Source organism: Thamnophis sirtalis, unplaced genomic scaffold (genome assembly GCF_051295495.1).
Source record: "Thamnophis sirtalis isolate CommonGarterSnake01/CBP01778 unplaced genomic scaffold, rThaSir2_p1.2 scaffold_2, whole genome shotgun sequence".
In the NCBI taxonomy this organism is placed as follows: Eukaryota; Metazoa; Chordata; class Lepidosauria; order Squamata; family Natricidae; genus Thamnophis; species Thamnophis sirtalis.
In genome coordinates, this window is record NW_028261382.1 from 154,578,624 (window position 1) to 154,591,453 (window position 12,830).

A 12,830-nucleotide genomic window follows, 5' to 3' on the forward strand; every position below is an offset into this window, starting at 1 on the left:
GTCGTTCCAAGAATGGCAACTGCGTCTTCCGAAATACGCTGAAGCGCAGCTATTTTGTAAGCCTTGGATTTGGGTGAGGAAAGAGGCAAAAGTAAGCGAGGAGGAGCCGAAGCCGGGGTTGTGCTCATGTGACCGCTGGCAGCACAGGGCTGGGGCTACTGAGAAGTGGCTTCAACTGCTGCCGCTTTTGCCCGTTTTTGGAACTGGGTAACAAGCGAGAGAGACCGGAGGATTCGCTCCTCTCAAGGATGCGAAGCCGCCTCGCCCCAAACAGATGATGGCGATACGAGAGCTGAAAGTCTGTCTGCTTGGAGTGAGTAGCGACCGAAAGAAAGAAAAATACGAGGGGGGAGGGGGATATGGGAAGGAGACGCTGAATTCTGGGTAGCAAGTGAAGATTTTAAGCAAACAGCGTCCCGTACAAACGACCGACTGAGAGCGCGGGCCGAGCGGAGGAAGGTCGGGGCTGCAAAGCAGCTTGGCAAGCCTGCGATTTACAGAACGGCTTTCTTTGTCTTCTTTTTGGCCCATTCTAGTTCGGATACGGACTGGCTTTCCACTCACTTTACTTTTTCGATTTGCTTGCTGGGAATTTTGGTAGCTCAGACAGTTAGACTAAATAAGGATTAAGCAGGCATACTTTCCTCCTCTTTGTCCGAGATTTGTTCCAGTTACGTTCTACTTGATCTGTTTTCCTTTTACCTGATGGCAAACGTTTACAGCTATTCTCCTGGGAGACGAGTTTTGATTCCCGCAGAAATGGTGATGGAATCCCACTGAATCCTTAACAATGCCGTGCGCACGCAATGCTGAATGCTGCTTTTTAGCAAATTAAATAGAAACTTGCAGAAACTGACATTCGTGTGGCAAGCTGATCATATGGAATAATTTTTCTTTTAACTCTTTTAACCAATTATTAAGAGTAGGGTAACTACACTCTCATACCTGCATTATGGTCAGATTCACAGATAGGTGTATTTTTGTACAAATGGTTAGCATGTTGTTTTCCTGTTGGAAAATACTCTTTCAGAAGTATTACTTTCAACTATAAAAATACAGAACTCTCATTCTCCTTTCATTCCCTCTCTTCTACAAGTTAAGTGTGTTGTGTTTTATCCTAAATATGGTGTTTTTGTGGTTTGTATTTAGCAAGTAACATTTTGAGCTCAGATAAGGGATTGCTACACACTTTAACTGATTTTGGCTGTAAATGGACAGAAATTGCTTCACTGCAAAAAGCAGTTCACCATGAAATGCAACTCAGCAAAAACTATTTCATTCTGTGGCTAACCATATCCTCTTTTTAGAATAATTCTCTGCAGTGTTATGGTGAATTCCTCCCAGCTGATAATTTGCAAGCCGACATAGACCAGTGTCAGGGAATTCTTCCTTTCTTTTCCTCCTCTGTTTTGTACAGTCATGGTGATTTAATAGTTTAGTTTACACTGCCTAGATTTAGCTCCCATTATTAAGAAAAAACTACATCTATTTATTTACAGCTAAAAGGGGGCCCTAAGTTTGTAAAAACATTCTGTTCAGACTGAAGTTAACTTAGTCTCTGCTTTGTGGATTCTCCTATTTCTTCTTCCTTCCCACCTAATCCAGGAAAATAAATACTCGCTGTTTTCTCTTTGATGGGCTTGTTTTTTTCAAATACAAAGGAATAGATTACATTTCACACTTCCACTATTGAATCTGTAAAACAAACAAGGTCAAGTGGCCCAGCCTTTCATGACAGGCGCTCCAGCACATCAATGTAAAATTACTGGTAAAGACAATGGGGACTAAGTTGCCTGCTAGAGAACACACTAATGTGACAGCATTTATATTTATTTATATACTGCATTGAGGCACCTGTTACATGCATTTATAAGGATTACCATTCATTTTTTTGTAGGCATAGATTCATAGACGTGGAATCAGAATTTTGACTATGGAGTCCTATTCCCATCTTTGAGTAGGAATCAAAATGAAAATATCAAAGCAGATGGCTTTCTTACCTCTTCAGGGAAGAAGAACCTTGCTGGTTCTCTGGATAATTGGAGTCAACTATTGCTCTGCATTTAATGTCAGTGCACTATAGAAAATAGAACTTGGCTACTCTCTATGCAAAATTCCTTTAGATGAATAAGTATTACTATATGTTAAGCTGTGAGAAGCAGGTAAAGGAATTGTTTTGGTATGAGACAGGCAGACAAGATATGGGGGATTTAAAAGGAAGTGTTTAAATTGAACTGCTACTTGGGACCTTTATTGTTTCCAAGTTTATATTTCGTACACCTGCATGGGTCTTGCTTCTTGGGTTTGTTATCTATATGTGACTTAACATCTCATGGCTATATAAGCCCAAGACTTTCAATCTCTCTTCATGGAACTAGTTTTCAGTCCTTGATGCTAGTTTTTAGTCCTTCATGCTTAATTTGTAATCAACTTCTAAGATATTTTTCAAAGTAATTTTGCCCCTGATCTATACCCAATATTTTGATTCCTGTAACATTTGGTTCTGTTAAATTTCACTGTTCTGCCAATTTTCTCTATCAACATTGTTTTCATTTTATTTGTTTATTAAGTTATTTACTAACTTACGCACTTTGTATCAAATGCAAATTTAATAAACACATTCCCTATCTCTTCATTCAAGTAATTTATTTAAAAGTTAAAGAAATGAGAGTTTAGGATTTGACTTTATAGCATTCCACTTAATGTCTTCTTCCAATCTGACAAGGAATTATTGATGAGTGTTTTTTCAGTTCAGTTTTTAAGCCAAATATGTACTATTAATTTTTTAATGGATTGAATTCAATAATTACTTATCTCAATATCTTTGTATACTTTGTCAGATTTTTTTTTTAATCAAGGTATATTATAAGTAAAGAATTTCCGGAATCTGTTAAGGGAGTTGCTTGATCAAAGAACATAAGATAAGGTTTGATTGTTAAAAATTGTTCTACAATAGATAAATCAGTGTTGAGTTCTTGTAATCACTTTATTGTCCTCAAGATTCTTATAGGTAATATGCTTTATAATCTGGAAACTTCCTAGGTATTGATGTTAACTTGACTGTTATAGCTGTTATGGCATTGTACACAACTGATCCCACAGAATATGTGACAATAGTTGTAGAGAAAAAATAGCAGCACTTTCCCATCTTTAATCAACACAATGTTTTTTCTAATATATTCAAATATGCTTTTGCTTGGCATGGTGATCTGCATCATTTCTCCAGACTAATGGAAAATCTGTATCCAGCTTCATTAACTTGTGATGAATTTTCATTCCACATAACTTTATTTTTTTATTGGTTATTTAAACCAGACGCCTAATAGTATTTAGAAGAAAAGAAGTTCCCCATAAATCCCCATAAATTCTATTTAAATGCTAAGATGTGTGTATGTGTAAAATATTATCTTTTATTAAAAAAAAATAGGAATGGAGTCAGGATGGATAAAAATCAATCATTTTTTTAAAAAAATAAAATAAAAAATGATTTAAAAAATAAAATAAAATAGGATTTTTTATTTTTATCAATATATTTTAATAAAATGCTTTTGGAGTAAAAATCCATCTAAAGATAGTTTACTATTTAAGATACGTTAATTAGTTTATTCAGCATGAAATGGAGCTTAGTTATGTAGCATGAGGCTGTATGTTCTGCTATAATGGGACTGTCGGTGAGTCAACAGCAAGTCAGGAGGAGCTGCTGTGGGACAGAGATGACAGTTGCTCTTTAAAAATTATGATTTAAACCAACTTGATTTAAATCAAGCATCTTTACTAGATATTTAAATCATCATTTAAATCAACTTGATTTCAATAAAATCCATTATTTTCTGAATGTAAATCCAACATTTTTTGCTATAAAAATTGTGCTTTCATAAAAAAATCAAGGATAGTTTGTTCAGTACTTTTATTTAGAAACATAGCGTGTTTTGATCTTCCTTAAGCAAAATGAAATTCATTAAATTAACATCTACTTAAGTTTTATCAAACATATTACATATTAATCTGCATAGGACTGTGATTTTAGTATTTTGAAAGGCTAATATCTTAGAAAAAAACTTTACTACCATAATAGTAAAGTTAGATGCACAAGTATTTTTTAACACCAACAGGATACATAAGCTTATACAATTCTTCACAATATGAAAAACGTTTGCTTGGAGTAGTAATTACTGAGTACACATTTTTTTTAAATTTAAATAAAATTTAGTCTAGGAAAACACTTTAATCATGGTATATTGATATTACATTTCATGAAGGCAGTCACTTTTAATAGAGGTGTTAACATCTTTATAAACTAGACCAAGTTTTTAGGAACAGCTGTTAGAACTGAGTCGTTGAGGGCTCCTAGTGATAAAGCAATAATGTATATAATTTTGCAGCTAATGCTACATAAATAAATGATTTTACTGGCCAAACTACCGTATTTTCACGACCATAAGCCGCACTGAAAATCCTAAAATTTGATTAAAAAACGGCAGTGCGGCTTATAACCCGGTGCGCTTTATGTATGGAAAAAGATCGAAAATCTCTCCCTCCCGATTTGACACTCAAACTTGAAGCACGAGGACGGCTGGGCTGAGCGCCCGTTTCCGAGTCCCCCCCCCCCCGCTTGGTAGGAAGTCCAGATCGAAAGCCAAGCCTGCAGCTGGCTGGCTGGCTGGCTGGCCGGACTACCAGCCCCAGCAGCAGCCCCCGGCCAGTTGGGGTAGAGGAATACAAGCCCCATTAACCCCAGCCCAGGCTTTCCCTCCACCCCTGCATTGACGCATCGTTCAACTGACCCATTTTCCCCCAGGGTTTTATTTGCCAGCGGAGCCCACCCACCAGACAGACCCTCGCCCCGTTTTCCCCCCCACCCCACCCAATCCGGGTTAGAGGTGTCGTGCGAACGCGTCTCTCGGGACGCCCCCCCCTCCAATTCGGGTTCAAAGCATCGCGCGGATGCGGGAAGCCTCCTGCTTTCTCTATTCTTTCTCCCTCCCTCTTTCTCTTTCTCTCTTTTCCTCTCTGCCGTCTTTCCCGGACCGGGTCTGCTGGCGGGGGGGGAGGGCTAGGAGGGGCTGATGGATCCAGTACCTGCCTGAAAAGAGATAGAAGGGGGGGGACGCAAGCTTGGAAGCCACCAGACCTTAGTTGATTAGGAGCGGCAGGATTCCCCTCCCTGCCGCGCCCCCCCCGCCTCTGTATTGCAGAAGGGACGGACGGTGTCCCCCCCTTATTATTTTTTTTACCAAGCTCTCAGGGTGGAGCGGCGAACGAGGCAGCCCGTAAGAGCATCTTCGGAGCCAGAAATCCGGTTGCTGTGCCAGCCGACATTGGCCGTGGTCTCTCTCTCTCTCCCTCCCCCCCTCAAGCTTCTACGCCCCGCCGCTTGATCGTTCTTGCTTTGTAAGCAAAACGGTGTGGGGGGGGGAGCAGAACGAAAGGAGAGCCGGAGAGAGAGGATGGGGGGGAGAGAAAGAAAGAGAGAGAGAGAAGAGAAGAGATCAGCTCCTTTATAAAGACTGGATTGCCTTCCGCGCGGACGACGCTGTGCTCCAGGGGGCTGTTGCTCACTTTCTGCCAGCTCTCCCGGATCAGCTTCTGATACGCGCTGGAAAGTCCGCCACGCTCCATTTTTCTCCCAGAGCTAAGTGCCAAAGGGGAGCAGAAGCGCCGTTTCGGGAGAAAGCTCCGCTCCCCGCTCAAAGGCTTCGGCTGCCCCCGGAGGAACAGGTGGCCCGGATCCGGATCCCCGAGCAAATAATAAATAAATCCTCACGCGGGGCTCGACGGAGCTTTGAAAGCCGCTTTCTCACCCGGAGCTTCCCTTCACATCTCTGGAACGGCTTGGCTCCTTTCTTTTTTTTTTTAGGGTGCCCCTCCGTTGGTGCGGCTTATAACCCGGTGCGCTTTATGTATGAAAAAAGTTTGAAAAATTAACGTTAACTGATACTGCGGCTTTTAACCCAGTGCGGCTTATGGTCGTGAAAATACGGTATTTTTACTGCAACTCTGATTATTTATTTATGAGAATTTATATGGCCATTCATTCACTTTCAGTGACTCTGGGTGGCTTATAAAAAATAAAAAAATACAAATACAAATAGTAAAAACAGTAACCCATCCACCCTCTACCTCTTTTGATCATAAGTTAACCAGTTTTGCTAGGATCATAAAGTACAACACAATCATTAAACAAATCCTATGGTTGTTAAATGAATCCAGCATAGCCAATGGACACCGCAACTGATCAGAAATGCAAGGCTAGTGCCCAAAATGCAATCAGATGATCCACGGGGGTATGCAGCACTCATGATTTCAAGAACAGGTCATAAGTATATTTTTTAAAAGTCTGACAAAACCTTGGAGGGGTTAAGCAAGGACTTTCTATACATCAAAGAAATCAGAAGAATATTAGTGGGAAGCCATCCATCAGTCGCTTACTGTTTGAACAGTAATATGAGTATCTTAGTTAAAAAAAAGGTTTACTGGTTTGTTTTTGATGATGTTCATGGTTCCAAAGAAAAACGTGGAAAACTTTTGAATTTCAAACCATTTAATAAGTTAATAAGACATCAGAAGTTCAAGTGGAAATAGACTGATTTGCAGAATATTTATCGGAGGGTCTTTGCTCAGATAATGGCAGAGATGACTAGAACATTTTTCAGTTTGGCAGTTTTATGATACTTTACAGCTTTATTGCCTATTGCTCAATATTGTTTCAAATATAATAAAAATATTTTTCTCTACACAGAACTTTTGTTTCTTTGAATGTACTGTTCAAACTGCATAAAATAGTTTATACTTTTCCTTGCATCAAATAATATAATCCAAATACTTTTGTAGATTGTAGATTCTGAGATTAATACACTAGTTGAAATCATTGGAAATGAATGTGTAGGAGGCAATACGAAAATATTTCAATTTAAAATATCCTGAAAATCTATCCTATAAAGCAGAGGCGGGGAACTATGACCCTTTTATGACTTGTGAACTTAAAATTGGAATTCTGGGAGTTGAAGTCTACAAGTCATAAAGGGCCCATAGTTCCCCATCTCTGCAAAACTAATTTTAAGCCATTGTCCTCTTCCTTTTATCCCTAAGGATAACCTTCAATAAGGATTTTCTACATTGTTAGAGAAATATCATGAATAGCACTCATTTTATTTTTATTTTATTTCTAATAACTGTTCTAGAATTGTCCTTGAATGCAACAAAAATATAGTTAGTTTGCAAGTTGCAGTTATTGACAGCTGTGTTTAGACATTTTCTCTAAGGAGCACTTGGAAATGTGGTTAAAGGCATGGAAAACATTGTAGAATTGCTATATCCAATCAGCTGATTTTGCTGATGCTTTTTTGGAATTGCAATAAGAGGAAATGTAATTCCTCATTATTTATTGGCTTTTCTTTACCATTTTACATATATAACATGTTTCCTTAGCACTTTACATATGTAAGTTCATGAATGCCACATGTCTGAGCAGCTGAAAGAATCAAGACTGCTTTCTTCCTGGGTCCTGCTTGATGGCATTGTTTAACTGAGGGGACCCAACAGAAGTAGAACAGGCAGATACTAAAGGAGAAAGACAGTTCTCTTGTTTAAAGCGCTCTCTCTCTGCCTGTGTCTCTGTCTCTCTCTGTGTCTCTCTCTCTCCCTCCCTCCCTCCCTCCCTCCCTCTCCCTCCCTGCAAGATAAGTGACTGTGTGGGTGCAGAGAGGTTCTATATTAAGAGTTATGCACATAATGCATAAGTAGTATTTGCTACATCCTTTCAGTTTGAATTACACCTAAAATATTCATAATATGTTTAACTGGAAATAAATATTTTATATCCTTGATACCCATGTATATTTAATTTCTTTTAGGATAAATATATTAGCCATTTTACTTGTTATCAAATTCTGGAGCAAGACTAATTTTATTTAATGAAACAAATTGTTGATTACAGAAAGAAAAGGTGAACTTGCAATACTTTAATGAACATTTCTGAATTTTGATTTTGTTAAACATTTTGTCTAAATAAAATGTTGTCTATGTTAGAAACTGAATAATAGCAATAGGAAAGGAACATGCAAAAGAAATGAGCATAAAGCCATGGTTCAAGGTAACATCATTAATTTTAAGGAATTGAATAGATTGTGAGCAAAGGAATAAAATAGACTCTCTCATATTCCACAAAAAATTAAATTTTATCCAACCTATCTGTTCAAACTTTTTAAAGATTTTCCTAGAGTCAGACAATTACATCTACAGTACTTCCAATATGAATGGAGCATGCAGGATATATTGGTACGGACCCCAAAGATCTTTAAATAAATTATGTATAGATCATTTCATCAAATTATAAGATCAATAGAATACAGTGAATTTAGTACTATTTCGACAGAATTACTGTGTTTTTTTTAATTGAAAATTTTTGGAAAAAAAACTTTTACAAATATTTACCTCCCCCCTCCGAACCCCCCCCCCAACCTTCCCCCACCCCCTGACTTCCCAGAACAAATACAGGGTATAAATCTTTAACAAAGATGTTCTAAAATAAACTTAAATAAAGTTAGTGTCATCTTTCATTTGAGCTTTAACTCCTCTTTTGTTAGGCTAAGTCTAAACAGATTATGTCATTCCTTGTTTCTTCAGTCATAAACTCTCTGAAATTTCTTAGTCCCGTGTTTATTTTGAATATAGTCAATCCATCTTCTCCACTCCAGTTTATATTTCTCATTTGAGTGGTCCTTGAGATATGCTGATATTTTAACCATCTCTGCTAAGTTTGTTACTTTTAATGTCCATTCTTGAATAGTAGGCAAATCTTCCTTCTTCCAGTATTGTGCCACCAACAGTCTTGCTGCCGTTATTAAATACAAAATCAAGTTAGTCTCTATAACAGCACAATCAGTAGTTATACCTAACAAGAATAACTGAGGGGTAAACTTTGTCCTTTTTTAAAGAACATTTTGCATAATCCACCATATTTTTATCCAAAATGCTTTAACCTTTTTACAAGTCCACCATGGTAATATGTAGCATCAACACAGTCACATCTCCAGCATTTAGGTTGTAAATTCAGATACATACAGGCCAGTTTTTTAGGATCTAAATGCCATCTATAAAACATCTTATAAAAGTTTTCTCTCAAATTTTGGGCTTGTGTGAATTTTACATTTCTTACCCATAACTTTTCCCATGTATCCAACATTATTGGTTCTTCAAATCTTTGTGCCCACTTTATCATACAATCTTTGACTAATTCTGTTTCCGAATCCATTTCTATTAATACATTATATAGCCTTTTTATATGCATTTGACTTTGATCCCTAATTTGTTTTAGTAAATTATCCTCATTTTTCGTAAAATGATTTTTTTGATCTTTTTTCCATCTGGCCTGTAGTTGCCCATACTGGAACCATGTTTGAATTACCTTTTCCTCTTTTAGTACATTCAAGAGTTTTAATTGTAATACACCTCTTTCTAAAGTGAGAAGCTGTCTGTATATAGTTACATCCTGTTTTTGTACTATATTTATATTCTCTATTGCATGTCTGGGAATTGCCCACATAGGTATCTTATCGTTTAGTTTATATTGATATTTTTTCCAGACCCGCAGTAGAGCATTCCTTAAAATATGACTTTTAAAATTCTTATCCACCTTCTTGTCATATAACAAATAAGCATGCCAACCATATACCAAATCATGCCCTTCGATATTAAGTATTCTATCATCTGTTAAATTAATCCAATCACTAATTAGCGATAAAACTACTGCCTCATAATATAGTTTTAAATTTGGCAATTTCAAACCTCCTCTCTCGCGTACATCTTGCATTATTTTAAGTTTTAGTCTCTGCTTCTTCCCTGCCCAAACAAATTTGTTGATACCCTTCTGCCATTCTAGCAAGTTTGCATCTTTTTTAAGTATTGGTATCATTTGAAAAAGAAATAGAAATTTAGGCAAGACATTCATTTTCACTGCTGCTATTCTTCCCAACAAGGATAATTGTAATTTTTCCCAATTTTTTATCTCTGTCTGTATACTACGCCATAGTGGCTCATAATTATACTTATATAGTTTCCTGTTTGAGGTTGAGATGTAGATTCCTAGATATTTAACCTTTATAACTATTTCACATCCTATCGTTTCTTCTAAGTCTTCCCTTTGATTAGTATTCATGTTTTTAACTAGCATCTTTGTTTTTCCTAAGTTTATTTTAAATCCTAATACTTGGCCGTATTGATTAATCATATTCATTAAAACCTTGATAGATTTCTGTGGTTGGGTTAATGTTATAACCAAATCATCCGCAAATGCATGTAATCTATATTCTTGATGCCTAATCTTGATTCCCTGTAAATCATCTGATCCCTGTATTTTATTCAACAATAATTCCAGGGTTATAATAAACAATAATGGCGATAGGGGGCAACCCTGTCTTGTACCTTTCTCAATTTTAAATGGGTCTGTTAAACTTCCATTGACTATAATTTGTGCTGTTTGTTCCTGATATATTGCTTTAATTGATTGTAGAAAATACTCTCCTATTTGCATCTTTTGCATTGTTTTCATTAAAAATTGCCAATTCACTCTATCTAAACCTTGTATTTTGTCACTCGTGTAAAATCCTATAAAAAATTCACGAAAAGCCTTTTGAATCTCATCCTGTTGATACACTTCCTTCCCTTTATAATGTATTTTCGATATGTTGTGAGATTTCTGTTTCTTCCTAGTCAAATATGCTAACCATCTGCCAGGTTTATTTACGTTACAGAAAGTATTATGTTTTGCATATAACAAATTAGTAGCCATCAGCATATTAAATTGCGCTCAATAAGGTAATTGCTTCTTTAATCTTCTTATCTCCTGGGTTTAATATTAACTCCTGTTCTCTCTTCCTAATCTCTTCCTCTAGTTCAGTTCTTCCCCCCCCCTGTTTACATCTATGTAACCTATTTAAATTTATTAGGACTCCTTTCATGTACGCTTTACTTGCATCCCAGACCATTTCCATAGATGTACCCTTATTCATATTAAAGACAAAATATTCTCTCAACAATTTTTTACATTCATTAATATTTTTCTCATAATTACTATTTTGAATCTGTTAAATTAGTTGTGTGTGTACGTGTGACCTTTGAATCAATCTTGATTCCTGGCAACAGCCTGGACTAACCCCTGCAATTTGCTTGGAAATATTTTTGAAAATGGTTTTCCATTATTTTGTTCCTGGTGCTGAGATCAACTGACCCAAGGTAACCAATTGGTTTTTCTGCCTAAGAAGGCAAGACTAAAACTCATGGTCTTCCAGTTTCTAATGTGCTTTAATCACTACATTAAATTGGCTTTTTAAAATATATTTAAATATACAACTACTTAAGCCTTAGAATATAAAAATCTCTGCAAAAGTCACTTTCTAACACAGGCTCAAAGTTGGTTAGCAAAGAAGGTAAATATTCAGAATTAATAGAAAAACAATAATACTAATAGGGGAATATTGTGTTAGAACAGAATCTGTTCGCTTCCTATATTCAGGCAACAGCTTTCTCTTATGTCTGTCAAATGGTAGTCTGGTGTATTATTTCCTGAGATTGAAAGCTGTGCTTCTCTATCTTTTCCCATCACACCTATTTTGGGCCTAATTATGAAATTAGGTTCCATGAAGAGAGATTTTTCCATGAACCAGAGAGGGCATAGTATCATGTGCTGCCTGCCTCCCCCAGATGGGGCTTTGCTTGTTTGTGCATCCTGATTTCTGGCATGCTGTGGCCTGGTACTGGTTCACAGACTGGAGTTTGGGGACTCCTCGCCTAAACCTGAGGGTTTCTTCATTTAAAAAAGATAAGCATTCAGGACAATCTTAGGCTGATTCTTCCTTTCTTAAATTTTAGGATACTGGAGTTGGCAAATCAAGTATAGTTTGTCGATTTGTTCAGGATCATTTTGACCACAATATTAGCCCTACTATTGGGTAAGTACCATGTATAGTTAAACTAAATAAACACTGATGAATTCCTTTGTAATTTAATGTAGGGAAAGTTATTCAGAGTAGCTGTACATGTATTACGAGTTCTATCCCTATTTTAACATGGAATATTATTGAGTGGACATGTTACAACTTTCTGCAATTAATGCCAACTGCAAAGTACTTGAATTTTTCTGCAATTTTTTGTTACGCTCCCACAACTTCTACAACATTACCCAAACCAAGCAATTTAGGCTTATTTTGGGGTAAGGGCTTATTATATTTTTTGGAGTATAAGACGCACCGGAGCATAAGACACACCAAGAATTTGAAGAGGCAATTTTTTAAAAAAAGTAGGTAGGTAGATAGAGGGATAGAGAGGGAGTGAAAGAGAGAGAGAAATACAGTAGGTAGATAGGGAGAGAGAGAGTGTGTAGGTAGGTAGAGGGATAGAGAGAGAGAGAAATAGAGGTAGAGAAATACAGTAGGTAGGGAAAGAGAGAGAGAGTAGGTGGGTAGGTACCGTGTTTCCTCGAAAATAAGACAGGGTCTTATTTTCTTTTGACCTCTGAAATAAGTGCTTGGCCTTATTTTGGGGGAGGTCCTATTATTGAGGTGCAGGAGGCGGCGAACGTGGTCACCTCATAGCTGCTGCTGTGCTGCATTATTTTCGGGGAGGGCTTATTTTCGAGGGAGGCTTGTTTTAGCGCATGCACTCAAAAACCTGATCGGGCTTATTATCCGGGGAGGGCTTATTTTCAGGGGAACAGAGTAGATGTTTCCAGGTGTATTTATCCATGTACTGGAGAAGGAAATCACTGACATTCTGCAGTACCTAAGATTTTGTTTCTGCTGGCACAGCACTTGATTAGTCTAATTCTCATCAAT

At 37.1% G+C, this 12,830-nt stretch overlaps 1 protein-coding gene across 1 annotated transcript in view; it reads left to right on the forward strand.

Annotated features, from left to right (window-relative positions):
• RAB31 (RAB31, member RAS oncogene family) overlaps positions 1-12,830 on the forward strand; it is a 37,924-nt gene continuing 25,094 nt past the window's right edge. The window contains exons 1-2 of the mRNA XM_087707295.1: positions 1-313; positions 11,869-11,948. Coding sequence (XP_087563421.1) covers positions 275-313; positions 11,869-11,948 — 119 coding nt within the window. The 5' untranslated portion in view covers positions 1-274. The remainder of the gene's footprint in view (positions 314-11,868; positions 11,949-12,830) is intronic.